General features: G+C 38.5%; 1 protein-coding gene across 1 annotated transcript in view; it reads left to right on the plus strand.

Annotated features, from left to right (window-relative positions):
- Positions 1 to 26,813, plus strand: part of LOC5570619 (derlin-2) — a 46,786-nt gene that overhangs the window by 16,799 nt on the left and 3,174 nt on the right. The window contains exon 2 of the mRNA XM_021850691.1: positions 2,683 to 2,828. Coding sequence (XP_021706383.1) covers positions 2,683 to 2,828 — 146 coding nt within the window. The remainder of the gene's footprint in view (positions 1 to 2,682; positions 2,829 to 26,813) is intronic.

Raw genomic sequence — 26,813 nt, forward strand, 5'->3', positions numbered from 1 at the left:
GCGTTTTTTCTCCCGAAAGAGGCGGGTCTGCTGTTGCCGTTTCCGTTTATAGCGTTCCACGTTCTGCCGGGTCCCTTGCTGCAGCATGACCGCCCGCGCTGCATTCTTCTCCTTCAAAACCTCCTGGCACTCCTCGTCGAACCAATCGTTCCGTCGACTCCGTCCTACGTACCCGACGTTGCTCTCAGCTGCATCGTTGATGGCTGATCACTACATTTAGAAAATTTAAATTATGATCTTTTTGATCCAATGTGATTCGAACTTTACCCTCGTTGATCCATAGTCGCCTACATGTCTTAGGTTTGATTTGAAACATTTGAAAATAACATAAAAAGACATAATATGTTTTGCTTGAATAAAAGCATACTCATATACTGTTATTCACATTGTTTATAAGTTTTACTAATCATGCTGGTCAACATTTTAAGTATTAGACACTGAAACTTTTGTACGATTTGTTGTTAATCAAATGTTCAATATTCTACTAATGTGATGGCTACAACTTATAGAAGCTTTTAATCAGTCAATTGTTAAACTTCGTATGTGTTGTAGAACAAAAGCTACTATATTTGCACTTTCGGAGGTTTATTCAGCTCTTACTCAAAACACAAAGTTCAAGTGGAATAATAGCTTTTTTTATAAGCGGAAATTAATTTTATACAGTTAATGATTCAACTAAAAAAATGTTCAGCAATGGTTGCTGCTATGCAGCTTGTATTAAACACGTAAGTATCTTAAAAGCTACCAATTGTTTCTTTGGGTAGCGTTTTACAACAGCCTACTAGAAGAGCACGCAGGGATGCTTTTCTCAGTCCAAGAGGGGTCCATTTGTTCATAGCCGTTTTTGTCGATTGCCGTGTTAATCTGGGTAAAGTTGAGCGTTTGCTCAGAGGAGGGTCAAGATGCCAGTCCGCTTTCAGACGTTGGACGGATGGACTCGTGTTGTTCTTGAGCGGATTGACGAAATTTTTTGATGAGGGGGCTGGGAATCAAACCCATGACGATCCGCTTATGAAGCGAACGTGTAGCCAACTACGTCATGTTGCCCCCCAACAAAACTTAATTGATTTCTATTTTGCAGTGAAAGTCTCTTACTTGAATACCATTCCAACCACCATAACATTTGAAACTTTCGTTATGAATTGAACTAAAAATCGAAAAAAGAAATTTGGCCCCTTTTTACAGGGTTTTTAAAGCATACAGTTTTTATATATCATACCGTCGATGGGGTTGACAATGGGTCTAAGGGGTGAGATTGGGTCAAAACGGAAATATATGATATATGAAATATTTCAGCCAATAACGCTGATATTATTAAAATTTGTAATTCATATGTTGGGGAACATATAATTACACGTATTTCATCACAATATACATTTTTAGAAATAGTAGTTTTTGTTTACTATATCGATAAACTTGTATGTTGAAACTAGATAAAATTTACAACATTAGATTTCTCCTGTGAAAAGTATCACGCATGTACTTTAACGTCTATAGTCATATTAGTAGAAAGTTGAAAGTCTTTTCATTACACTTCACATGTATTTTCCGGAATCTATTTGATTTTTCCACAATTTTTTTTATTTTTTTTCGGTACGGTGTCTAAAACATTAAAATGGGGGTGAGATTGGGTCAAGTAAGAACGATAGTAAATGAAATCACAAGTCCACTTTTTTGACATTTTACGGTGTTGGGTGTTCTCTTTTTTCATTAAGATTTGTTTAATCTTTTTAAATACAGCATCTCTGAAACATCAAACAAGTCAACTTGAGTATTCCGTGCATTGAATAACAATTCAACGCATCCTGACAACTTCTCAAACCAGCAACTGTTTTTCGTGCGCAGCAACATCGTAAAATTTTAGTATATGAATTTTTTCTTCAATTCAATTTCAAATTCAATATTTCATTAGTGTTTTCGTATTATAGAAACATCTCACGGAAGTACAAATGAGTAGGATCGCTGAAATACCGGGGATTATGACGTCAACATCTGCTGAAACGTATTGATCATGGAATGTCGCACTGAAATTTAACTATTTGCGGAGGTTTAAAATAATCACTGTTTCAGTACACCTTTGGGAAACCTGAATAGGCTTTATGGCAATGGGGATGAGACTTTGAAAACAATTTGATGGAAAAAAAAACAAGAAAATTTATGTAAACTTAACGATAAATGTTGGGTTTACATATTTATTCTCATAGCTCTTCAATAATCGTTCTTTAAAGTAGGTTTATCATACTTGTGAAACATCTTAGATATCTTTTCGTCTTGTTTGCGTCGTATTTCATCAATATTTTTCAACTGTGTATGGTTTTGAAATCATTTTTTTCAAAAACAAGTTATTTTAATTACAGTGACCTAATGTCACCCCCTCTATGGGGTGAGATTGGGTCATTTTTCATTCACTTGTGATGCCGCTGTGAATAAATATTTTTCTTTAATTTTTGGAACAGTTGTTAATGAACCATCAAAGTACATACACACCAAATTTGAAGTGGATTGGAGTTAAATTGCGATAGTTATTCAATAAATAAATCGTACATATCCCTTTTTGACCCATTGTCACCCCCAACGACGGTACTTGTTTATATACATCATGCAAATGAAGTAAATGTTTTTTGTTTGCCATCAGATCCAAAACTTTGATTGAATAATTACATCATTTCGATTATTTTTCAGCATTTGGAAATAGTAACTCCGTTTCAATTATACTTCAACCCTACGTTAATCCTGAAGCATTACCAACTATGGCGATTAGGAACCACATTTCTATTTTTCGGAACGTTCGGCTTCAACTTTCTGTTCAACATGATATTCACCTATAGGTATGTATGAAAACCCGTAAAAGAAAAACACATAAAACTTGCAACCATTCTTAATTTGAACGATGTGTAGATTAACGGGAATCAAAATAAATACTGCGCAGCGGGATATCCGGTGGTTTCACTATTGAAACAATAAGTTGACTATTAGAATGATTTAATGTACATACAATTATAGAATCTTATTCTGATAACTATGGCCCGATTTGATGTTTTCTCGTGTAAAATGGGGTACCTTGGTGTACACATTTGCAATCTTTTCAAATATCCAAATATCGGTCGGCAATATCCATGTCATCCCAGAAGCAAACAAATTGGGTGGAACTGTTAAAAATCTTCAACGAGAGATTACGAACCGGGACAATCGACGAAGAACACAGCGACGTAAAGGGACTAGCGATTGGAAGCTCGGTACGTTGGAACTGTAAATCTCTCAACTTCATCGAAAGCACACGCATACTCGCCGATGTGCTGAAGGATCGCGGATTCGGTATCGTAGCGTTGAAGGAAGTGTGTTGAAAGGAATCAATGCACTGTGTTTTATTTTCTCGTTTTCATGCGCTTTTTGAATAGCGCCCAAAACGTTGATTTTAGCGATATAGTTTGTTCGGAGAAGTTTCTTGGTATATTAAAGCGCAACTTTTGACGAAAAAAGTTTTGTGATCAATCCACCTAGCAGTGAGATAGAAAAACTATTTTTTCAAAACATTTAGATAGACATATGGTGTTTTCGGCAAAGTTGTAGAATTGGCAATTTGAAACAACTTTGTCGAAGACACGATTTTTCTATCTCTTATACTTTTTGAGATACATGCCGTTGTATGTGAATGACCCCTAAAAATCATATTTTGTATTATAACTTTTTTCAAAGATTTTTAACATTTTTTTTTTCTACAAATTTTGTTTGTCATAGAAAAACCCGTGTTTTTGCTGAACACATCATCACCCTATCTATTGAAGTAACAAAGTTATTCATGAATTACTCTTTTTTCAAGGGGTAGTTTAGGCCTCTATAACTGGCTTCGGCGCAAAATGGCGCAGACAACTCTTACAAATCATGAATCTCCCCTTTCGGCAGTTGATAAAAACTTTTGTCTAAAGCGTCTTTGCATGGGTTTTTACTATCAAACAAATAAGCCTTATTAAAACGAATTCGACTGATAATTCTTTTACTTTAAGAGATAGAGAGGAACAATGTTGATGATGATGATGATTATTTAGCCACCATCAGCGCAAGGATTACCTATGGCTGCAGAATCATACCGGGATGGAATGATCTACCTGATGGTTTGTTGTAGCAGGGCTAGTTAATATCTTTGAAGACCTTTAGAAGACAACACTAAGGCTGTTTTCTCATGATAAAAGGCTGGCGACTTCACGCACTTTCATCCAGTCAACAGTTCAATTAACTCCCTTAGGCTACCCCTTCCCAATACCCAATATATAGTAATATATCATATATAGTGTTATTAAAGTATCTTACCTCTTTGTACCTACAGTTTAATAATATGAAAACTGCGTACATAGGTACAACCAGATTACCACTATCTACGTGTCCAGTACACAAATTATATGATTACTCCGCCGTTTTTCATATCATGGGGGGAAAGTAATCATATAATTTGTGTACTGGACACGTAGATAGTGGTAATCTGGTTGTACCTATGTACGCAGTTTTCATATTATTAAACTGTAGGTACAAAGAGGTAAGATACTTTAATAACATTACTTTCCCCCCATGAAATGAAAAACGGCGGAGTAATCATGAGGATAATCCTCACATGTTTCATGGAATGTTTAAAAGCAATTGGTCATCGATTGTGCAGTTTGTCGCTTCTGAGTTTAGAGCATTATCCGCACTCGAGCACCAATGGCCCTCAAGCAATCACAAACCATGTGAGATTCAATTGAAACAAACTCACCGGATACACCTTTCAGCTGAAACGTCTCCTTATCTGTGAACCATTTAAGAAGGATGATGAGCGACCCACGATCCATCGGGTTCTGTCGATACTTAGTTGCAATAACTCCATAATAGAGCGGCTTACAAATCACACCCAGAATTGAACGAATTACACAAATTGCTTAAAAGATAGAGAGGAACAATGTTCAGCAAAAACACGCGTTTTAAGATGTTTAACAACTTTGTAGAAGACATGAAATATGTTGAAAATTTAAGTAAAAAGTTATAAACGATAATGATTTTAAACGATTTTTTTCATACAAATTTGTTGACTTTAAGTTAAAAATATCGTAACTCTTTTACAAGATTTTTAACATTTTTCATGTCTTCTACAAAGTTGTTAAACATCTTAAAACGCGTGTTTTTGCTGAACATTGCACCTCTCTGTCTCTTGAAGTAAAATAATTATCAGTCGAATTCGTTTTAATAAGGCTTATTTGTTTGATAGTAAAAACCCATGCAAAGACGCTTATAGACAAAAGTTTTTATCAACTGCCGAAAGGGGAGATATGGTATTTTCATGATTTGTAAGAGTTGTCTGCGCCATTTTGCGCCGAAGCCAGTTATAGAGGCCTAAACTACCCCTTGAAAAAAGAGTAATTCATGAATAACTTTGTTACTTCAAAAGATAGGGTGATGATGTGTTCAGCAAAAACACGGGTTTTTCTATGACAAACAACTTGGTAAAAAACACAAAAAATGTTAAAAATCTTGGAAAAAAGTTATGATAAAAAATATGATTTTAAGGGGTCATTCACATACAACGGCATGTATCTCAAAAAGTATAAGAGATAGAAAAATCGTGTCTTCGACAAAGTTGTTTCAAATTGCCAATTCTACAACTTTGCCGAAGACACCATATGTCTATCTAAATGTTTTGAAAAAATAGTTTTTCTATCTCACTGCTAGGTGGATTGATCACAAAACTTTTTTCGTCAAAAGTTGCGCTTTAATATACCAAGAAACTTCTCCGAACAAACTATATCGCTAAAATCAACGGTTAGGGCGCTATTCAAAAAGCGCATGGAAACAAGAAAATAAAACACAGTGCAATGGTGCGAACATTTAGAACTATACCATCTGCCAGAGCTGCGGTAACACACACGAACTTGGAACAGCTTGTATAGTGATGGGTGGTATGCAGAAGCGCGTGATCGGGTGGTGGCCGATCAATGAGAGAATGTGCAAGTTGATGATTAAAGGCCGGTTCTTTAACTTCAGCATAATAAACGTGCACAGCCCTCACTCTGGAAGCACAGATGATGACAAAGACGGTTTTCACACGCAACTCGAACGCGAGTAAGAAAGCTGCCCAAGCCATGACGTCAAAATAATCATAGATGCATAGGAGATCTAAACGCTCAGGGTTGGCCAGGAAAGAGGAATCATTTGCAGACACACTCCGCTCCGCAGAAAACTAATCCTCAGCGGGTTCGAAACTATTCAGTCATGTGAAAAAAGTTCGGATCTTCGACACTCGACACCAAAGAAACCGTTCTTCCGTAAGTCCGCCGTCGCTCTTACGCCATCGCACTGAAGAAAACATGGGTTTTCTCCGTAGTCTTGAATCGGAGTACAACGAATGTGTGTCTTCTTCGTTCCATAAGTATATTTTTCGTATTCAAGTGAGGTCAAGGCCGATCCTTTCTCTTTTTGGCGATTTTTCAAAAGCAGAAAAGATGCGCAGATAATCCCATCCGAAATGTCGTATGGCGACTCATTAAGATACAACATCGAAGGGTCTTTCGAACTTTTCACCGACTACAGCGGGGATTCGCTAGTTGGAACACGACTGCCTTCCATCTAACGAATCCGACCCGTTAGGTGGAACGACTGACAGCTGGTGAAAATGCTCCAGACTAACGCATCCGGAACGCAAATCGTCACGAAACGCACATATACATACACATTTGTTCTATATATGGAGATTTCAATGCGACGGTACACAGCCAATAGTGGTTTCTGCGCTCGTGTACATACACGTTACATGTCACCAACACTACTTCAAGAATGTTGGTTGAAAATATAAACAAAGATCAGCTGTTCCCAGCAAAATCAAACGGCAGTATTTTCAACCAGGAAATTTGCGCACGTATTCGTGACACCGCTCGGCGAGAGCTCAATTCAGATTACCCACCCCAGTGAAATTTTACTAATTTTTGGAACTACGGTTTTTTTCGGTTATTTTTACGATTACCGAAAAAAACCAGTAAACCAAAATATGTTTTGATTGATGGAAACTCTGACTTATAAGTGGTTTCTTCACCACCGCTTAGGCCTTAAACCTGGTTTAATCGTATGGGTAATCGTGGTTTACGGCTTAAGCGAAGGTGAAGAAATCGGCCCTTAGTCAGTAAAATTGTTGAGCATTTTCACTGGCTTTCCAGTTTCCCATGCTTCATGCTTCGCTTCTCTGGCTACTGTTTTTTCAGAAATCAATACAAATTAAAACCCAATCGACATGCATTTTTCGTACGAATAAACATCTACGGTATGCTCAAATCTCAGTGGAAGTAATCGAAAAATGTGTGACAAAATCATTATTTGGTTGGTTTGAATACAAGATGCAAACACAATGATGCAGATGAATTTATCTCTTGTATGGAAACCAACCGAATTTACCAACGTAAGCAGTTAAATCGTCCTGAGCCTTTTCGGTTGCTTAAAATGGTTGAGTTTCTCACTAAATTTCGACTACTTACCACGAGAAAGCGCAAAATAGGTGCAGGAAAAATTTGGTTGCCATAGCAGTGTCTCCCGGCGCCGGACGATTTTACAGCAAGCACGGAGAAATATTTTTACCTATTTTTTGAGTTTACTTTACCCAAAATTAAGTATATCGATTATAGTTTCAACCCAAAATCTCTCGGTTTTCTCTTTCTCCCACTCGAATGTTGTCAAAAATAGAGAGAGCTGCATTTACCCAATGGGGGTACTTTGGCCCAATAAGCCAAATTTGGGTTAATGCAACTTTTCTTATGTTTGGGTCGAAAGAACTCAATTTTGCGTTAAATCAACCCAAAATTGAGTATATTTTTCTAATGGAATTAAAGCCAAACTACCTAGTGGGGACCTTGGAAATTTAGCCAAAATTGAGTTATTGGGCTCAACTACGGAATTGCGTTGAAACAACCTAAAATTGAGTTGAATACCGTCTCCGTGAGAGATTCTCATTTGACACTTTCCCGCATGCACATCAGTTTGTTTTGATTTGATTTTAACGACAAGTCAGTATTGACTGTTGCACGAATTTTTAGATTCTAATGAAACTGTTCAAGAGTGAGATACAATTTGCACACCCACTAACATCAGTAGGCGTATGCTTTGAAAGCTGATTATGACGTTTCAAAATATTTAATTCAAAGCAGTCAAACAGATTGCATCAGAACTTTTTTATGGACCAATGCACGAGTTCACTATCTGACGTTTGAGCGGTGCCGTGTTATTTACGTGACCATGGCAACTAATGAATTCGGCACCGCTCAAACGTCAAATTAGTGAACTTGTGCATTGGTCCATTGTTGTGTTTATTTGCAAGCGACCAGCATTGGAGTGAAAATTATCCACCGTATGGACCAATGCATGAATTCACTCATTGACGTTTGAGCGGTGCCGTGTTATTTATGTGACCATGACAACGAGTGAATCTGGCACCGCTAAAACGTCAAATTAATGAACTCGTGCATCGGTCCATTGCCAGCTTCACCCCACTAAAATACTTATTTTCCCCACGAATGATCCTTGAAATCGTGAACGGCAACCAATAGCGAGCAGCCGTAAAGCTCATTGGGAAGTTTTTTCTTTGAGAAGCTATTGTTTGCTAAATCCAGAATGATCATCATCAAAATCTTCTTCTGAATCAGATCCTTTTCCCGCAGATTCAGGGCGTAATCGATTAGCGATTCAGTATTCCTCCTAACGGAAGATCTTTGGGCTTATTCACAAATTTCTCAACGCTAAAGGGGGTGGGCAACTGTTCCCAAATGTTACAATTATTACAAAAAGTGGAGGTTTGTGGGTGTCAAAAATGAACCTTAGTCTATTGGTTCACCCAGGTACCCCACGTTGAGGGCCGAACGAAAACCTTCATCGTTATGTATAATTTATGTACTGGACACTGGAGCATTCTTCCGGTGGCGTTTCTGGCAATTTTCGGATTGTATTCCTGGACCGGGTAAATTTAGTTAATTGGTGTATAAGTCAATTATGTTATGCTAACCGTTTGCGAAAAATCAAAACAAAGATAGAAAAGTTAGTATCCAAGCACGTTGTCAAACGGTCATGTGAGGTGTGCAAATGTTCACTGTGCAAAAAATTTCTGCACAATAGTCTAATAAGGTGCAAAATGTGTTACGTTGGCATGAAATATTTTAAACGTTTATAACTTTTTGTTGGTTTAACAAAATTCCTTGATTAGCATCTCAATCGAAAGACAAGACACCAAAGGTTCATGTCGTTCACTTCCCCACCAACCAGTCTTCATAATTCTTTATAGATCTTTGACCAACGATGGCGATCGCTAACGGTTCAAAACGAATCTATATCGATCGCTATCGAAAATCACTGACTGGTTGACCGGGTTACTGAATCCCATACACCTGTCCAAATAGTTTAATAACTGTTTTAAAAGAGAACGTTGATTTCAAGCAAATCTTATAAATAAGGGTGCTAGAGAAAATTTGACGTCATTTGCTTTTTACTCTCCGATTGGCTCGCATCTCAGCAGGCAACAGATCGGCTTGCTTTGACCTGGCGTGCTTCTCAGGCATAGACATCGATAGCGAAGGACGCCCCCGTTTGTCTTGCTTCGCTCAAATCAAGCTGTCGAGCGAGCGAGAGAAGATGCCGTCCGAAGCCAAAGCCATCACTGCTGCCGCCGCCAAGAAGAAGAAGAAGAGCAGTCCACAGGTGAATTTGCGGTCCAACTGTGAACACGGTCGGGCGAGTCATTCTCGCTTTGTGATTCACTGCTTGTTTGCGTTCACCCAGGCATCGTCATCGCCTCCGCAAATTTCATCGGCCGAGGAGCTGTTGATCCGCGCTTCAAAATTTCGACTCGTGATGAAATATTCATATAATTTTGGAAAAAAATGGATCAGAAATTTACCTTCATAATTAGGAAAACTATCGATTATCAATAGCTCGTATTAAATATTTAGTTAATGTCAACCCTTCCAAAATTTTCAAGTAATTCTAAGCCCAACAAATTATTGGCGCATACCCATTTTCCAGATTAGTCGATCAGAAAGCGAATAGCACAAAAGGGAGGAGCATCATCTGCTATTCTAAGGTTATAAAACATGCTTCCTTCGCCGGTTTCAGTTTCATTCCATTTCCGCTTTCGAGCTGGTAAGAGCTCCTCCGAATTTGCTAAGCAAGAAGTACCTCGCTGCTGTTAATCTGCTCAGCTGTTAAAAAACTCAGCATCGGTAGTTCAGCCAAGAAACAAGCCCGCTCGTATACCAGAGTCCCCTGAGTTGCTGATCCGAGGAGCTGCTCATCGAGCGTCTGGCTTGTGAAATCGGTCAAGATTTCAAGATTGAGCTACGTTTCCAGATTTCAACTAAATCCCTGTGATCCGCTACCCTGTTGCTGTTATGCACCCATGAAATATTCAGCTGGTTTGTCGTATAAACAGAGGACTTATTCACATATACACTTTCGTTGGGGTTTCCCTGTTTAACCATGGCAATCAACTTATAACATCCCGTAGTGCTATTCATCTGTAACAGCATACAAGCTCAATTGGCCCTTTTGAGGGCCATCAAACGTTCTTAAAAGAATTTATAGAATAATATTTCCTGATTTATCTATCATGATCTTAATCTAGCGGTATTGTACAAAACTTGATTTGGATCACATATTTTATCCCACATAATCTCATAAAATTCGAGAATTTACGCGTGGACGCCGCTGCAGCGCTTTCAGACCGTAATAACATCATAGTACTCAGCATTGTATGGCATTTCTAACAGCATCGTTGATTTATCATATAGTGGGGGAACACTTCCTAAATCCTCCGAAAATTGGGAAATGTATTAAAATCGCAACAGATTTTAAATACTGTTCACTAAACTGTTTCTTGACCAGTTGTAATAAGCATATATTAATCTGCAATTTTTCCACATTTTAGTTTCAATACAGAAATCCATTGAAAATGTCATAGTATAGCAGAGCATTCATATTAACGCTTGAATTGGGTTTCAAATTCCGATTTCCATAACTTTTACGCACATTGATCAGAAATATTTAAAATTTGCTCGAAGGCAAAACATTCGTGATTTATATTTATCGTTAACTATTGAAATAATGTTTTATCGTCCATCCGCCCAAGTCCATGAATTTTCAAAGATATGTACACCGTGTCCAATATATTCTCATACAAATTCAAGATAACATTACTTTGTGCTTGTCTAACTGACATCATTGGTGATAATATTTTTTGAAAGTGGTTATAATACTGATTCACTACAGGAAATATTTTGGAAATATTTCAATTATAAACTTATTTCACAGACAAACAGACGTAACACTCTAATTATTTCCATCGTACAGCATAATAGCACCCAATCCTAATATTTGGTAGTTGGCCGACTGGCCACTCGTGGCGCTAGCATCACTTTTGTTCGAGTTTGACGTTTGCTCACTACCGCCACCTAGTTCACGGTTGGCCAAAATGAAGTATTTTAGCATTGGGCGTAAATGTTCACGTGACTATGTTTTAAGTTGATAATTGTTCAAGCTGTTACGTCTGTTTGTCTGTGCTTATTTTATCAACTTAAGAATTTACGAAAAATATTTCCAGCAGCACGCTCATAGGCAGAGCCCAATTTCAATCTGCAGTTATCGCACATGTATTTATCAAATTTTATTAATATTTATCTATTCAAAACGCAATATGATTAACTTAAAGTTTCTGAAACTTTTTTGTGAATGCTCTGATTTTCACTTTGTAAACCAGACCAATATGAACAAAAATTCATTTTAAGTGCACAACACGACTTCAATGGACATTTCATCACTTATCGTAGCAATTATTTTTTCTTATTCATAAAACAAGCTATTCTACGTTAGTATAATACTACCAGATTACAATGAAATACTACAACATTGGATTATCCTACATTCAGTAAAGTTATACCAAAGAAAAGGAAAAGTGTATGAGAATATATTGGACACGGTGTAAATCCCTAACCAAGATATCAACTTCATATCCCTTATGTCCCAGATTGGTCGATCAGATGAAGGCAAAGAATACGAAAGGGGGGAACATCGTCTGCTATTCAAATTGTGTAAAACATACTACTTTCCACTGATTCGGTTCATTGCATTTGAAATTTCGAGATAGTATGAGCTCCTCGTGACAATCGCAGCATCGGTACAGTCAAGATACAATCCCGTTAGGCACCACAACAAGAAGCTTCATGATCGGCTGATCTGAAAAGCTGCCAATCTTCGGGTATGTGGAATTGCTCAAGATTGAGCTACGTTTCCAGATTTCGACTTAATCCCTGTGGTTGTCATATAGCCCACTTCTTAGATCAGAAAGCGAATTAATAGACTAAATTAGTAATAAGCTATATGAAATTGATTTATTGGCTAGGGATGTACAAGATGAGCATTATGCTGTGATTGCATCCCGACGGCACTGCAGCAGCGGAAACATCCTCAAACTATTGTATTGTCAATAATTCGTAATAAATCAGATATTGTATGATGCTACGAGATGAATTAAAAGATTATAGCAAGTATGTGGTAAACATATTAGGAAATATTGCACAAATAACTCTTTAGAACACATTTTGACGGCGCACTGGTTGAAATCCTGCTCGCCCGATGAGGTTTGCGGTGGCGGCTTCTTCGGAGTCGTCTTCATCACGGTGGTCTTTGAAACTTGGTGGGGTTTTGCTGAGGAACCGCCTTCTTTTTCTTCTCCTTTCTAGCGGATACCAGCCACAGTCTCAGTTTAGGACTGCGATGGCGGCCACAACCATCTCATTCTTTTGTGAACTGCTTCCTCTTCTTCTTCTTGGCGGCGGCAGTGGTGATGGCTTTGGCTTCGGACGGCATCTTCTCTCGGTCGCTCGACAGTTTTATTTGAGCGAACCACGACAAACGGGGGGTCCATCGCTGTCGATGTCTGTGCCTGAGAAGCACGCCCGGTCAGAGCAAGCTGATCTGGTGCCTGCTGAGATGCGATCCAAGCGAAGAGTGAAAAGCAAATGACGTCAACTTTTGTCTAGCACCCCTACTTATAAATTTGCTTGAATTCAACGTTCTCTTTTAAAACAGTTATTAAACTATTTGGGCAGGTATGTGGGATTCAGTAAGTAACGACATGACCCTTTAATGCCTTGTGTTTGAATTTCGTTAATCCAGCAAAAAGTTATGAGAGTTTAAAATATTTCATACCAACGTAACGCTCTTGGTTTTGAAATTCCAATTTCACTTCTGTATAGAGAATTATAGCAATTTTAGTATCAAATTGAGCGGCATAATCAAATGCAAACGCATTCAGGTTCCGGTGGTTAGTGCCTGTGCCTTTATTTTTCATAAGACGCAAGGTAGAACTTTCTCCGAGATCGTGTACGACTATGACAAAAGCCAGGATCAGCAATTGGTATATGTTGGTTTGTCGCGGGTTACTTCACTGCAAGGACTGTTTTTGACAAACTCTACCAATTCTTTCAAGTTCCATCACGCCTAAAGCAGCAATTCTCCCAAGATGGTTGGCTTGAGAAACAAGCTGCAGCGCTTGGGCAATCATCGATTATGGACGCTTGGAGACGACCCCTGCCTGCACATTGATGAGTATCAAAGTACAGAGCCTAAATCTCGCGGAACATTACTAAAGGACCTATCTAACATTGAGAGGCTCTCTTTGTTTACTTTCTCTTTCATTAATAACTCAGTCACATTAATCTTTTCTGTTGCGTTTTTTGTATGAAACGCTAGTCAAGGAAATTGACTTTCGATCTATAGTGAAAAACTTCCCAAAATCTTTAGTGTTCCACTGTTATGATCGAAAGAGAACGAGAGAGGAGAGAATCTCTCATTTGTACATAAGTCCTTTAGTAATGTTCCGCGAGGAATGCTCATGCAATGAATATTTCTACAGACCAAATTCTGACGAGTGTAGAATTCCTTGCACTGAGTGAGACTTGGCTAGAGGATCACTCCTCCGTCGACCTTGCTGGCTACAGCTGCATAACCAGCTCAAACGCTTAGGCGTGAGAGCTGAAGGTGTAGCGATTTACCAGAAGGATACGGCCTTCAACGAAGCTGTTCCTCACACAATTCAAAAGATTAGTGAGAAATATGATGCAATGCTTGGTGTAGCAGATCAGGTTGGAGATATTTGTGCGGCATCGATTATGGTTATGGACATTGAAGTACTGCTAATAACAGTGTACTTTTCTCCAGGTACTACTGTGCAAGATACGAAAAATGATTTCAATGTAACTCCTATTGTAGTCACCGGTGGCTTTAATATTGATGTTTCCAGACAGAAAATATTAATTTGTCGATTTCACGAATAAACATTTTAATTTAAAGTTGGCTAATCGTCTAAATGAAGCGACCACATTAGGTGGTTCTTGCATTGATTTAAGTTTATTGAAAATAAAGTGTAGAGTGCAGTCAATATTGTTCATACTTTTCTTACCATAGACCGATTTTATCGATTATCACGATCGAAGCACCCGTGCTATCAAACGTCTAATCTACTGCAGGAGTTTGGCAAACTTCAACTGGAGCCAGAAGTGAAACCGATCACCCAACCAATCAACACAAGGGAGCGACGACAAAACAAACACCCTCAATCATCTGGCACATCACTGCATTTTTCCTGGAACACCAAACACTGGTTTCCGGAACCACAAAACGACAATAATTGTCCAAAATGAGTCCAAAAAGAGTTTTTTTTTTTTAATTTCTTTATTAGTATCATTCCAAACATTACATTCATTTCTTATATCTAGGTGTTCTGTGTTATTTGACAACACTATCATCCTAATTTGGTAAAACAAATTTAAGATTTAATTAACATTTTGTTAACAACATATTACATTTCATTTGCCGTAGCAGTTCAGTTTTTTTTTACAGGTGAGTTGATTTCACCTGCTTATAAGAGAAAAAAAAATGTTTTTAATATACTTAACCTAACTTAACCTAAACATATAACGCATTAATCGTGGCAATAGAAGATTGTAACGATTTTTGCCTGAAATTATTAATTATTTTATTTGACATTTGTTCCAATGTTTCAACATTGGATATTCTATGTAACTCATTGGTACTATACCAGGGAGGAAGCCTCAGAATCATTTTCAAAATTTTATTTTGAATTCTCTGCAGAGCTTTCTTCCTGGTATTACAACAGCTAGTCCATATTGGTACAGCATACAACATGGCTGGCCTGAAAATTTGTTTGAATATCAACAGCTTGTTCTTAAGACAAAGTTTTGATTTTCTATTAATAAGGGGATAGAGACATTTTACATATTTATTACATTTGGCTTGAATGCCCTCAATGTGATTTTTGAAAGTTAAATTCTTATCTAGCATGAACCCTAGATACTTAACTTCATCTGACCAATTTATTGGAACCCCTCTCATCGTGACAACATGTCTACTTGAAGGTTTCAAATAAAGAGCTTTTGGTTTATGTGGGAATATTATTAGTTGAGTTTTGGAAGCATTAGGAGAAATCTTCCATTTTTGCAAGTATGAAGAAAAAATATCCAAACTTTTTTGCAATCGACTACAGATGACACGCAGGCTTCGTCCTTTGGCGGAGAGGCCTGTGTCATCCGCAAATAAAGATTTTTGACATCCCTGAGGTAGCTCAGGTAAGTCAGATGTGAAAATATTGTATAATATTGGTCCCAAAATGCTGCCTTGAGGAACACCAGCTCTTACAGGAAGTCTTTCAGATCTGGAGTTCTGATAATTAACCTGAAGTGTACGATTTGACAGATAACTTTGAATTATTCTAACAATGTAAGTTGGAAAATTAAAGTTTTTTAATTTTACAATCAAACCTTCATGCCAAACACTGTCGAATGCTTTTTCTATGTCTAGAAGAGCAAGACCAGTAGAATAGCCTTCAGATTTGTTGGAACGGATCAAATTTGTTACACGTAAAAGTTGATGAGTGGTCGAATGTCCATGGCGGAATCCGAACTGTTCATTGGCAAAAATTGAATTTTCGTTGATGTGGGCCATCATTCTGTTCAAAATAACCTTTTCAAAAAGTTTACTGATGGAGGAAAGCAAACTGATTGGACGATAGCTAGAAACTTCTGCAGGATTTTTGTCTGGTTTTAAAATTGGAACAACCTTAGCATTTTTCCATTTGTCAGGAAAATATGCTAATTGAAAACATTTGTTAAATATATCAACTAAAAATGATAAGCTACTTTCTGGAAGTTTCTTGATGAGGATGTAGAAAATTCCATCATCGCCAGGAGCTTTCATGTTTTTGAATTTTTTAATAATAGTTCTCACTTCTTCCAAATCAGTCTCCCAGGCATTTTCGAAAACGTTCTCTTGATTGAGAATATTTTCGAACTCCTGAGTAACTTCATTTTCAATTGGACTAGTAAGTCCTAAATTAAAATTGTGCGCACTTTCAAACTGCATAGCAAGTTTTTGAGCTTTTTCGCAATTAGTTAGTAATAATTTGTTTACCTCTTTCAATGCCGGTATTGGCTTCTGAGGTTTTTTTAAGATTTTCGATAATTTCCAAAAGGGCTTAGAGCCAGGGTCCAATTGAGAAATTTTATTTTCAAAATTTTTGTTTCTTAATTGAGCAAAACGTTTCTTGATTTCTTTCTGCAAATCCTGCCATATAATTTTCATAGCAGGATCGCGAGTGCGTTGAAATTGCCTTCTCCTCACGTTTTTAAGACGGATCAAGAGTTTAAGATCATCGTCTATAATCACGGATTCAAATTTTACTTCACATTTTGGAATTGCAATGCTCCGGGCTTCAACAATGGAATTTGTTAAAGTTTCAAGAGCATTGTCAATATCAAGTTTAGTTTCTAAAGAAATGTTAACATCAAGATTGGAGTCAACATACGTTTTATATATATTCCAGTCGGCTCGTAAATAATTGAAAGTGGAGCTGATAGGATTGAGAATCGCTTTTTGGGATATTTGAAATGTAACAGGGACATGATCAGAATCAAAATCAGCATGAGTAATCAGTTGGCTACAAAGATGACTAGAGTCGGTTAAGACCAAATCAATCGTAGATGGATTTCTAGAAGAGGAAAAACATGTGGGGCTATCAGGGTATTGAATTGAGAAATATCCTGAAGAGCACTCATCAAATAAAATTCTGCCGTTGGAATTACTTTGAGAATTATTCCATGACCGATGTTTGGCATTAAAGTCACCAATGACAAAAAAATTTGACTTATTGCGAGTCAATTTACGCAAGTCATTTGGAAACTTGCTGCCCAGAGCATTGAAAAGGCAAATAGGCAGCTATGAAAGTATATTTACCAAACTGTGTTTCAACAGAAACACCTAAAGTTTCAAAAACTTTAGTTTCAAATGATGAAAACAGTTGATGTTTTATACGCCTATGAATGATGATTGCAACTCCCCCACATGCCCCATCAAGTCGATCATTACGATAAACAAAAAAGTTAGGATCTCTTTCGAGTTTAGATCCAGGTTTTAAATACGTTTCGGTAATAACTGCTATATGCATGTTATTAACCGTAAGAAAATTAAACAGCTCGTCCTCTTTACCATTCAGAGAACGAGCATTCCAATTTAAAATATTTAAATTATTATTTGGATCCATTAGAAAAACGTAATCCAATAACAATTTGATTTGTAAATTTTACACCTACTTGGACTGCTTCAGTCATAGTGGTGGCTTTGAACATTGCATCAATCATTAGATTCAATTGTTCAGTTAGAAAATTAAAATCAGAGGCAGACATGTCATGTGATTTCCCATTGGAATTTCCGGTAGACGAAGAAGCGGAGTTACCTGTGGCGGTAGGGTTTTTTCCATTTGATTTGAAACAAGTAGAATGGGTACCCATGGATCGAACAGGGGAGGAGTTCGAATTTCCTGCTACGATATCGGCAAAGGATTTCTTCTTCTTCTTTCTGGCGTTACGTCCCCACTGGGACAGAGCCTGCTTCTCAGCTTAGTGTTCTTATGAGCACTTCCACAGTTATTAACTGAGAGCTTACTATGCCAATGACCATTTTTGCATGCGTATTTCGTGTGGCAGGTACGAAGATACTCTATGCCCTGGGAAGTCGAGAAAATTTCGAACGGCTACCCGACGGATTAAAATTAGTTTGTGAATGAGCATGATTATGATCTTCCTGATGGGTATGATTCATGATCAAGCGATCGTTAACTGAAAAATGAGCATTGTTCGATACTCTTCCAGGCAAATTCCGGAAACGACCGTTATCGTAACGGATATTATCTTTCATCTGCCTGGCACGAGCCTCAATGACCTTTTTGCGTGAAGGACAATTCCAAAAATTGGACTTATGGTTAGCCCCGCAATTACAACATATGAATTTGGTGGTATCTTCCTTCACTGGACAGACGTCTTTGGCGTGAGAAGAACCTCCGCAAATCATGCATTTAGCATCCATGCGACAATTTTTTGTACCATGACCCCACTTTTGGCACCGACGGCACTGAGTGGGGTTCTGGTAATTTCCTCCAGGTTTCTGGAAATGTTCCCATGTCACACGGACATCAAACAAAAGTTTTGCTTTTTCTAAAGCTTTAATATTATTTAGTTCTTTTTTGTTAAAGTGAACTAAATAAAATTCTTGAGAAAGCCCTTTCCGAACAATGCCAGATTGGGTTCTCTTTTTCATAATGATTACTTGGACTGGGGAAAATCCAAGTAAATCATTTATTCCATTTTTGATCTCTTCAGGTGATTTATAGTCACTTGAGAGACCTTTCAAGACAACTTTGAACAAACGTTCAGTTTTGTCGTCATAAGTAAAAAATTTGTGCTTCTTCTCTTCAAGATGTTTGAGAAGAAGCTCACGATCTTTAAGAGTTTCCGGCAAAACGCGTCAGTCTCCTTTCTTTGCGATTTGGAAGGAAACCTTGATTCCCCTAATGGAGTTCAAGATCTCCTGCCTAAATCCCCCAAATTCGGAACAACTGACCACGATAGGCGGCACTCTTTGCTTCCTCACTTGAATCAAAGAGCCTGGGCTAGAGGCTGCTTCGATTTGGTGTTCGGAAAATTTGTCTAGAGCATCGAACTGATTGCTCATTTCGATACAATTATTCATTTCACCCTTGGAAGAAACTTCGCATTCCGGGGAAGCGTCCTTTCTTCCATTCTTGCCACGTGTAGTGACAGTTTTAAAACCCACTTTTTTGGAAGGAAGTAGTGAATTCAGAGATTCACCCTTCCTTTTGTTTGTTGTTGATACCATGTTTAATTAATAAACGAAAGAAGACGTGACCTTCGAAAGGTTTTTTCCCAAGACGGTGTCCAAGTAGGATTACCACCGCTAGCTTTCGCCAGCGGGTCCAACGAAAAATCGAAGGCACGGGTCCAAACAAGGATCGTAAAGGGATCAATAGTAGAAAAAATAGTACTGAAAAGTACTGTTTTAGTAGCACTGAAAAGTACCGTTTTTAATTTTAGCACTGAAAAGTACTGTTTTTGTAGCACTGAAAAGTACTGTTTTATTGCTTTAGGTAGTTTTTAAGAAAACTTCCAACAGCAGAGAGAATTCGTGTACGCACAGCACGAAGGTACGATGCGCACTGTGTCCAAAAAGAGTTAATTTCTGAAAACTTCATCCGATCAATAACAGCACATAACTAAAACACTTACAAATTCATACACATGACAAATTATTAATAATCTTTCACTTCACTCACACTCAAACTTCACTGTCATTCAATCGTCATAAACAAATCAAATCCTTTTTAAAGTAGAATTTGAAACCGAAACTCTGAAAAAGCTTCCAAACCAAGAGACAGATCTCCCTTAAAATCATAACTTAATTGAATACTCACAATCACAGCACCTATGATCTATCATCAAACATCCTATCATCAGCAAAAAGCTACCGCACTGTTGTAAGAGTCTGACCCAGACTTGATCGAATTTGTGTCCATAGTAGTTCTACGTCAACCCCGCGGTAATGTAACAGACAGGGCCGGATTTACAAATGTGGGGGCCCTGGGGCCAGAGTCTTGTGGGGGCCTCAGAAAACAATTTTGATGGTACAGTATGTTATCATTGGTAATTTTCCTAACAACTTTCATACTTAATGTTGTGGATAAGGTTTTAATTAATTTAAGTTGTGTTTGGACTGCTTATAACCCTCAGAAGCGCAAGTTGGGATCAATGGGTGTAAGTGACAAAAACTTGCTTTTCAGAAGAACAGTTTTAAATTGCGTGAGAAGCAAAAAAAAAAAAAAAACAAATTTTGCAATCTTCTACGAATTTTAATATATTATGGAAATACCGCTTAAAGATAGTGGTGGAAAGCTTAAAAACTGTACCTCGGGGCAAGTGGGACTTAAAAATAACAGTTCAGATAAATTGTTCAATATAATTTCCAAATGCGAATATTTTTCAAATCCAATAGTTCAGTCACGTTACGGCAGCATGCTGATGCTTGCATAAATGGGAAGTTATGGCTATGAAATATTGAAACTGAAGTAGAAAGTTTGAACATTAAGTTACCCCGCTTCTCGAGACAAGTAAGACCAATTCAATTAAATTTATTAATTCACCTCAAAAGATTTATGATTACTACTAAACTGAATAATCAATCTTAACATTCCTTATTGGACACATATTTAATGTAATTAAATATGTAACGTTTTTGGAAGAAAATGTTCATTAGATGAAATGCACATCATACTTAAGATTAGCTAAAATTGTCTAATGAAAAGTGTTAAGAGGAGCATGAAATGGTAAAAATTCTATTTTATGAGGTAAACAACTCAAGAATAGAACTGAAAAACTGTTAATTACGTCCGCAATCATAAAGATGCCCTGTTATTACTGTTATGTTTGTCGGAAAACAATTTATTGGGTGAAATAACTGTTCACAATAACTAAAAATGGAGAAAATTTTTCGTGAAGTATGGCTGAACAGAAAAATTCATATTATTATTTTAATTCACCAAAAGCAGTTTTTTTATTTGAAAATTATAAATAATGAGCAAATTAAGTCGCATTTTTAGGGGGCCCCTAAAATGTGGGGGCCCGGGGGCCATGGCCCCCTTGGACCCCCCGTAAATACGGCCCTGGTAACAGACATTACCCACCCCAATTTTTGCAATTCTCGCATAATCTGAGATAACGCCCTAAAAGCCATTGGTAACCATGTGTGTAGCTCGTTGTTTCTGAGCAAATGAATAAATCAGCATCCAAACCAACATCACTAGCGTGTAGAGAAATATCCGTTCTTCACCATACCGTTGTTAAATAACGTGTAACTCCATTTAAATGCTCAGAAACAACGAGCTACACACATGGTTACTAATGGCTTTTAGGGCGAGATCATAAGTTATGCGAGAATTTCTCATCGTAATAGGCTGATTTTCATCACGCCAATAGGGTTCTAAAATGTTTAATGAATTCTTGTTTTTATTTAATAACACAAAAGAGCATGTTATTGAAAATATTTTAGCAATTTTTCCCGCTCAAATAACGACTATATCATATTTAAACTTTAATTTAAAATTGGGTCCATAAATGAACCTTGACACTTTTGATCATGTTTGACGTTCGCTTAGTCGACAAAAACACCACAGGGGTTTTAGTTTTAACACTGGGGTTGTTCCTAACTGACATTTCCGAAGGGACACGGAAAACAAAATACACCCAAAATTTGAGTTTAAGCCAAGGGGTGTGACAAAATCTAAAAAACATGAAAACATATTTTTTGGACTTAAACCAACGAAAAACATTTAAAAAACTGAGTGAACTTGTGTTTCTGGCCCAAACTTAAGCGTTTGGCACTAAAATTGAGACAGGGCTTTAGGACCCTATTAGTCATGAAACGGTCTGCTTTCCTGCACTGAAGTATGCAGCAATAGTCATTACGCAACTGAAACCAGTGCTGTAATGATTCTTTACGCAACGCTTTGTCATTACGCAACTGTTTTGAGTTGCGTAATGAACCATAATCCAACAATTTTTCAGAAATTGTAAAATAATGGTGAATGCATTCTGATACAGTTTCTGATACCTTCAAGTGGTCTTCTACGAAATTGCAAAAAATGTTGTACGTAACTCGTTGCAGAACTCGTTCCGTAAACTACTATTACTGACTTTTCGGCCTGTTCGGTAATGTTGCAAAATTGGATCTGACAGCTACCGTAGTTCAGTAAAAAGTAAAAATTATTACTGAACCTCAGAAGTTTTGAGTCAAAAAGCTGAAAGTTCGGTATTTTTTATGATTTACAATTCGTACCCAGTATAAAAAACTACCGAACAAGCAAATCGTGATTGAGTGTGTAGTCAGACGTCAAAGTTAGTTTGACATCTTCTCCTGCTTTTTAGTTGGATTTTTTTTTCAACCAGCGAATCCCCACTGTATTTCAAATCCGCTTGTAACGTTGAAAGAGATGCTAAATTTCCTGCCGTCTTTCGACATACATTTCTCGTTTCCAATGTTTGCCGTGGCAGAATTCGTAAGTGCTCTCAACTCTGTCGACCCTTCCAAGGGTCTTGGACCTGATAAACTCCATCCGGTCTTCATTCAACGATGCGCTGAAGTATTTGGACCACCTGTTTGTCGGTTGTTCAACCTGTCGTTGTCGGAAGCTGTTTTTTTCGAACGCTTTTAGCTAAGAACTCTTAGTTCACAGTAGAATGTACGCTGCGGGTATGCCAGTGATATAGCAATATCAGCACGGCTTCGTGAAGAATCGGTCAACATCTACTAACCTCATGGTGTACGCTAGTGCTGTGAACTCTAGCTTGGAAAAACGCTGCCAAGTGGATGGCGTTTACGAAGATTTTTCCAAAGCTTTCGATAAGGTACCCCATGAGTTAGCAATGCGTATACTTGAGCGGCTAGGATTTCCCGACTGGTTGGTCAAGTGGCTACGATCATATCTACGAGACAGAACCGCTTTTGTTAATCTACGATCCACCAAATCAACTAGTTTCGCTACTCTGTCTGGCGTACCGCAAGGTAATTACCTCGGTCCTATGATTTTCATTTTGTTCATCAACGACTTGAGCCATCGACTGAATTCGAAGCACCTTATGTACGCAGACGATTTGAAATTATACCGTATCATCAGTTCCATGGTCGACTGTGCTGCTCTTCAGCAAGACATCGACGTTGTAGCACGCTGGTGCGTAATGAACGGGATAGAAATGAATGCGTTGAAGTGCAAAGTGATAAGCTTCACTAAATCACGGTCGCAGTTGAGCTTCAACTACACTGCAAAAATGGTGTCAGCTTTGAACGTGTAACGTCGATAAAAAAACTGGGAGTGATAATGGACCGTAAGCTGAATTCAAAATTCATTCGTCGTAATGCATCCGAGTTTCGAGATGTTTACGCCCTGAAGACCGTTTACTGCGCAATCGTTCGTAGCCTTCTCGAATATGCTGTTCAAATCTGGGCACCATATCAAGAAATGCATATTATTCACATAGAAAGGGTGCAACGTTGTTTCATGCGGTTTGCATTACGGAGACTACCATGGAACGATCCGCTCAGACTGCCTCCTTATGAGAACCGCTGTGAACTAATCAATCTTGAGCCTTTGCGAACGCTTATATCGACTCTCTGATGATGATTAAATTACGCCCAAAATTCTCCATCGTTAACAACGTACGGTACCAATGGCCTCCCCGGTATGTAGGATGTCGCAACCGCATACGCACAGCACCTCGAAGCTGCATTACCGGAAGAGGGTAAGCTGGATGAAGCCCCGCTTGAGGACTGCTGGAGAACATTGAAAGCAGCTATCAACAATGCAGCTGAGTGCAACGTCGGGTACGTGGGACGGAACAATTCGTTCGATGAGGAACGTAGGCAGATTTTGGAGGAGAAGAATGCAGCGCGGTTTTGCTGCAGCGATGGATCCGGCAGAATGTCGAACGTTATAGACGGAACAGCAGACCTGCCTCTTTCGGGAGAAAAAAACGCCGCCAACAGGAGACAGAGTCCAGGAGATGGAACAGCTCTGCCGGTCTAAAGAAACACGTAAGTTATTATCAGAAGCTCAAAGCATCCCGCTATAAGGATAAAGATGAGAGCATCTTGACGAACGAGCGTAAAATGATCGAAAGGAAGCAGCTTTTCGTCGAACATCTGAATGGCGCCAAGAGCACAGACAATGAAGATTGGGACAACGGAGGAAATGCCTTTGTCAGTACTGTGGACGAGGGAAAGCGACCAGTCCCCACTTTGTGGGAGGTTAAGGATACTAATCACCAGCTCAAGAACAATAAAGCTGCAGGTAAGGATGGTATCGAAGCTGAACTCATAAAGATGGGCCCGGAGAGGCTGGCCATTTGTTTGCACCGGCTGATAGGCACACTCTGGGAAACATTACAGCTACCGGAGGAGTGGAAGGAAGGGCTAATTTGCCCCATCTACAAGAAGGGCAACAAGTTAGATTGTGAGAACTTTCGAGCGATCACCATTCTAAATACGGTGTTCAAATTATTATCCCAAACAATCTTCCATCTTTTGTCTCCTGTGGCAAACGAGTTCGTGGGAAGTTATCAAGCCGGCCTCGTTGACGGCCGATTGACAACGGACCAGATCTGTACCGTACGGCAAATCCTCCAAAAATGTCGTTAATACCAGGTCCCAACGCATCACCTTCTCATCGATTTCAAGGCGTAATACGATAGTATCGACCGCGTGGAGCTATAGAAAATCATGGACGAGAATAGCTTTCTCGGGAAGCCCACGAGACTGATACAGTCAACTTTCGTTCGTTGCACTAAACCTGTAGCCCACCTAGTGAAAGACTTTCACTAATTGGGCTGAGTTTTTAGTTGTCAAAATATTGAATACAATAGAAAGTCAGGGCTACCAACATTGATAAATCGAGCTTAATGTCAAAAAGTGACGTTTGTCTTCGTTTTAAGTGGGCTATAGCCCACCTAACGGGAGCCCAATTAAAACGAAGCCCAACGAACGAAATTCGACTGTAATAGGAATGGATGGAAGGTGTGTAGGGTAGAAGTACTATATTTCGCCACCCAAAGAGAATATTTGCCGATATTTGATTATAACATAGAGAATTTTGTGAAAACTTCGGAAAAAAACCAATACATTATACAAAGCAAACATCTTTTAAGCATATTTCTTTGAGTTTCAATATAAAATAATAAAATATAAAATTCGATCAAAATTTTGTTTATTTCAAAGTGCATATTTGTTTCAATTATCGCCACCTGTTTTTAATTTTCGCCACTCCTGGGAGTCAATTTTCGCCACCCCAAAAATTAAAAGCAAACAAGCATTAAACTTGTACAAAAAAATAAATAATAAAATAATAGTCCATAATCGATTTCAACGTTTATTTATAACTCAGTTACAACAATTCGTGACAACAAATGAACGGAAATATATCAAATGCGGGAAAATAAACATAAGCTCACCTCGGTGCTATCTAAGCCTTCTTCTAGCGAGTTTTATCCTCCATATCTTGCTTAAATTTCTTCTCTTCTTGTTTCTTTTTCATTTTTGCTTCTGCTTCTACATTCCGTTGCATTCGGATAACATTACGATTCTCTTTTTCTTCTTCGGCCCGCCTTTTGTCTTCTTCCTTCTGCTCAAATTCCTGTATAAATTCATCCGAAGTCAGTACGTGATAGCGTTTGGATTTGTATTCTCGTTTAGCTGTCCGTTTGGGCGTTGGTGGTGTATTCAGGAAATCCTTCAATGGGGTTTTGGAAGGGCCAGGTTTCGCAGTTTCAGGAACCATCTTCGACGGTTCTTCCGGGATAGCCTGTAATCCGTCAGCTGCTCCTTTCATACCTGAGGTTCTGGAAGGGCCATGATTCGCAGCATCAGCAACCATCTTCAACGGTTCTTCCGGGGTGGAATAGAACCCATCAGCAACTCCATTCCCATCTGGCGTTTCATTGTTAATATCAGCATAAACAAAATCACACACCGGATCATTTTCGGGTACGTTATCCTCCATGATTTTGAATACATCTGGGTAGTTTTATTCCAACGTTGAAAATATTTTGAACAACGCTACATCTTCATCATTATCCAAACAAACGAACTGTGACTTGTATTTTTTCACTCTTGTCTCACCGATAGTTGCCGCGCATTCTTCGAGTGTCCTCTTCGCATTTATGAGTTGTGCAGAGGTTTCGGCGGCTTCCCGAGTCGGTTCAACATCACCAGGCTCAAATAACGGTTCTTCAGGATTCTCGTGAACGGTAGACTTTCCCAGGCACTTAGATGGATCAATGGCATTCCGATCCCTAGGGTAAAGTCCAGAAGCTCGGAAGTCGTTTTTGATGGTTTTCACGGTTACCGAACTACGTAGGCAATCTTGCAACACTGTTGCAAAATTGTGCGCGTTCACGCAGCCTTCAGGGTTCTTTTCGCGAAATCTCTGCACAGCTTTTGGCCATGCGTTTTTCATTGGTTTGAAGACAGAAACATCTGCCGGTTGCATTATCCTTGTAACATTAGGGTACAATGCAATCAAAACAATCCCAAGTTGTCGGCTTAACTTTGATGTTTCAACGTTGATATGGCTACTGTGGCCGTCATTAATAAAAATGACAGGCTTTTTCACCTTCTTGGCCACTAGATAGGGATCCAAGACGTTTCTGATATAATCACGGAACACAGGGGTGGTCATCCATCCGGTATCAGATTTAGCCACTCCCCACATTGAAGGAACTGAATCAGCCACAGCTTTTGGGATTGTTTTATACGGGTAGATGATGGTTGGAGGGATGGCTTCTCCAGAAGCGATAAACGAAAACATGGTTGTTATGTTGAGCTTACTAGAAGTTCTCTCGACGTCGTGGACG

This window comes from Aedes aegypti, chromosome 1 (assembly GCF_002204515.2).
Source record: "Aedes aegypti strain LVP_AGWG chromosome 1, AaegL5.0 Primary Assembly, whole genome shotgun sequence".
Classification (NCBI taxonomy): domain Eukaryota; kingdom Metazoa; phylum Arthropoda; class Insecta; order Diptera; family Culicidae; genus Aedes; species Aedes aegypti.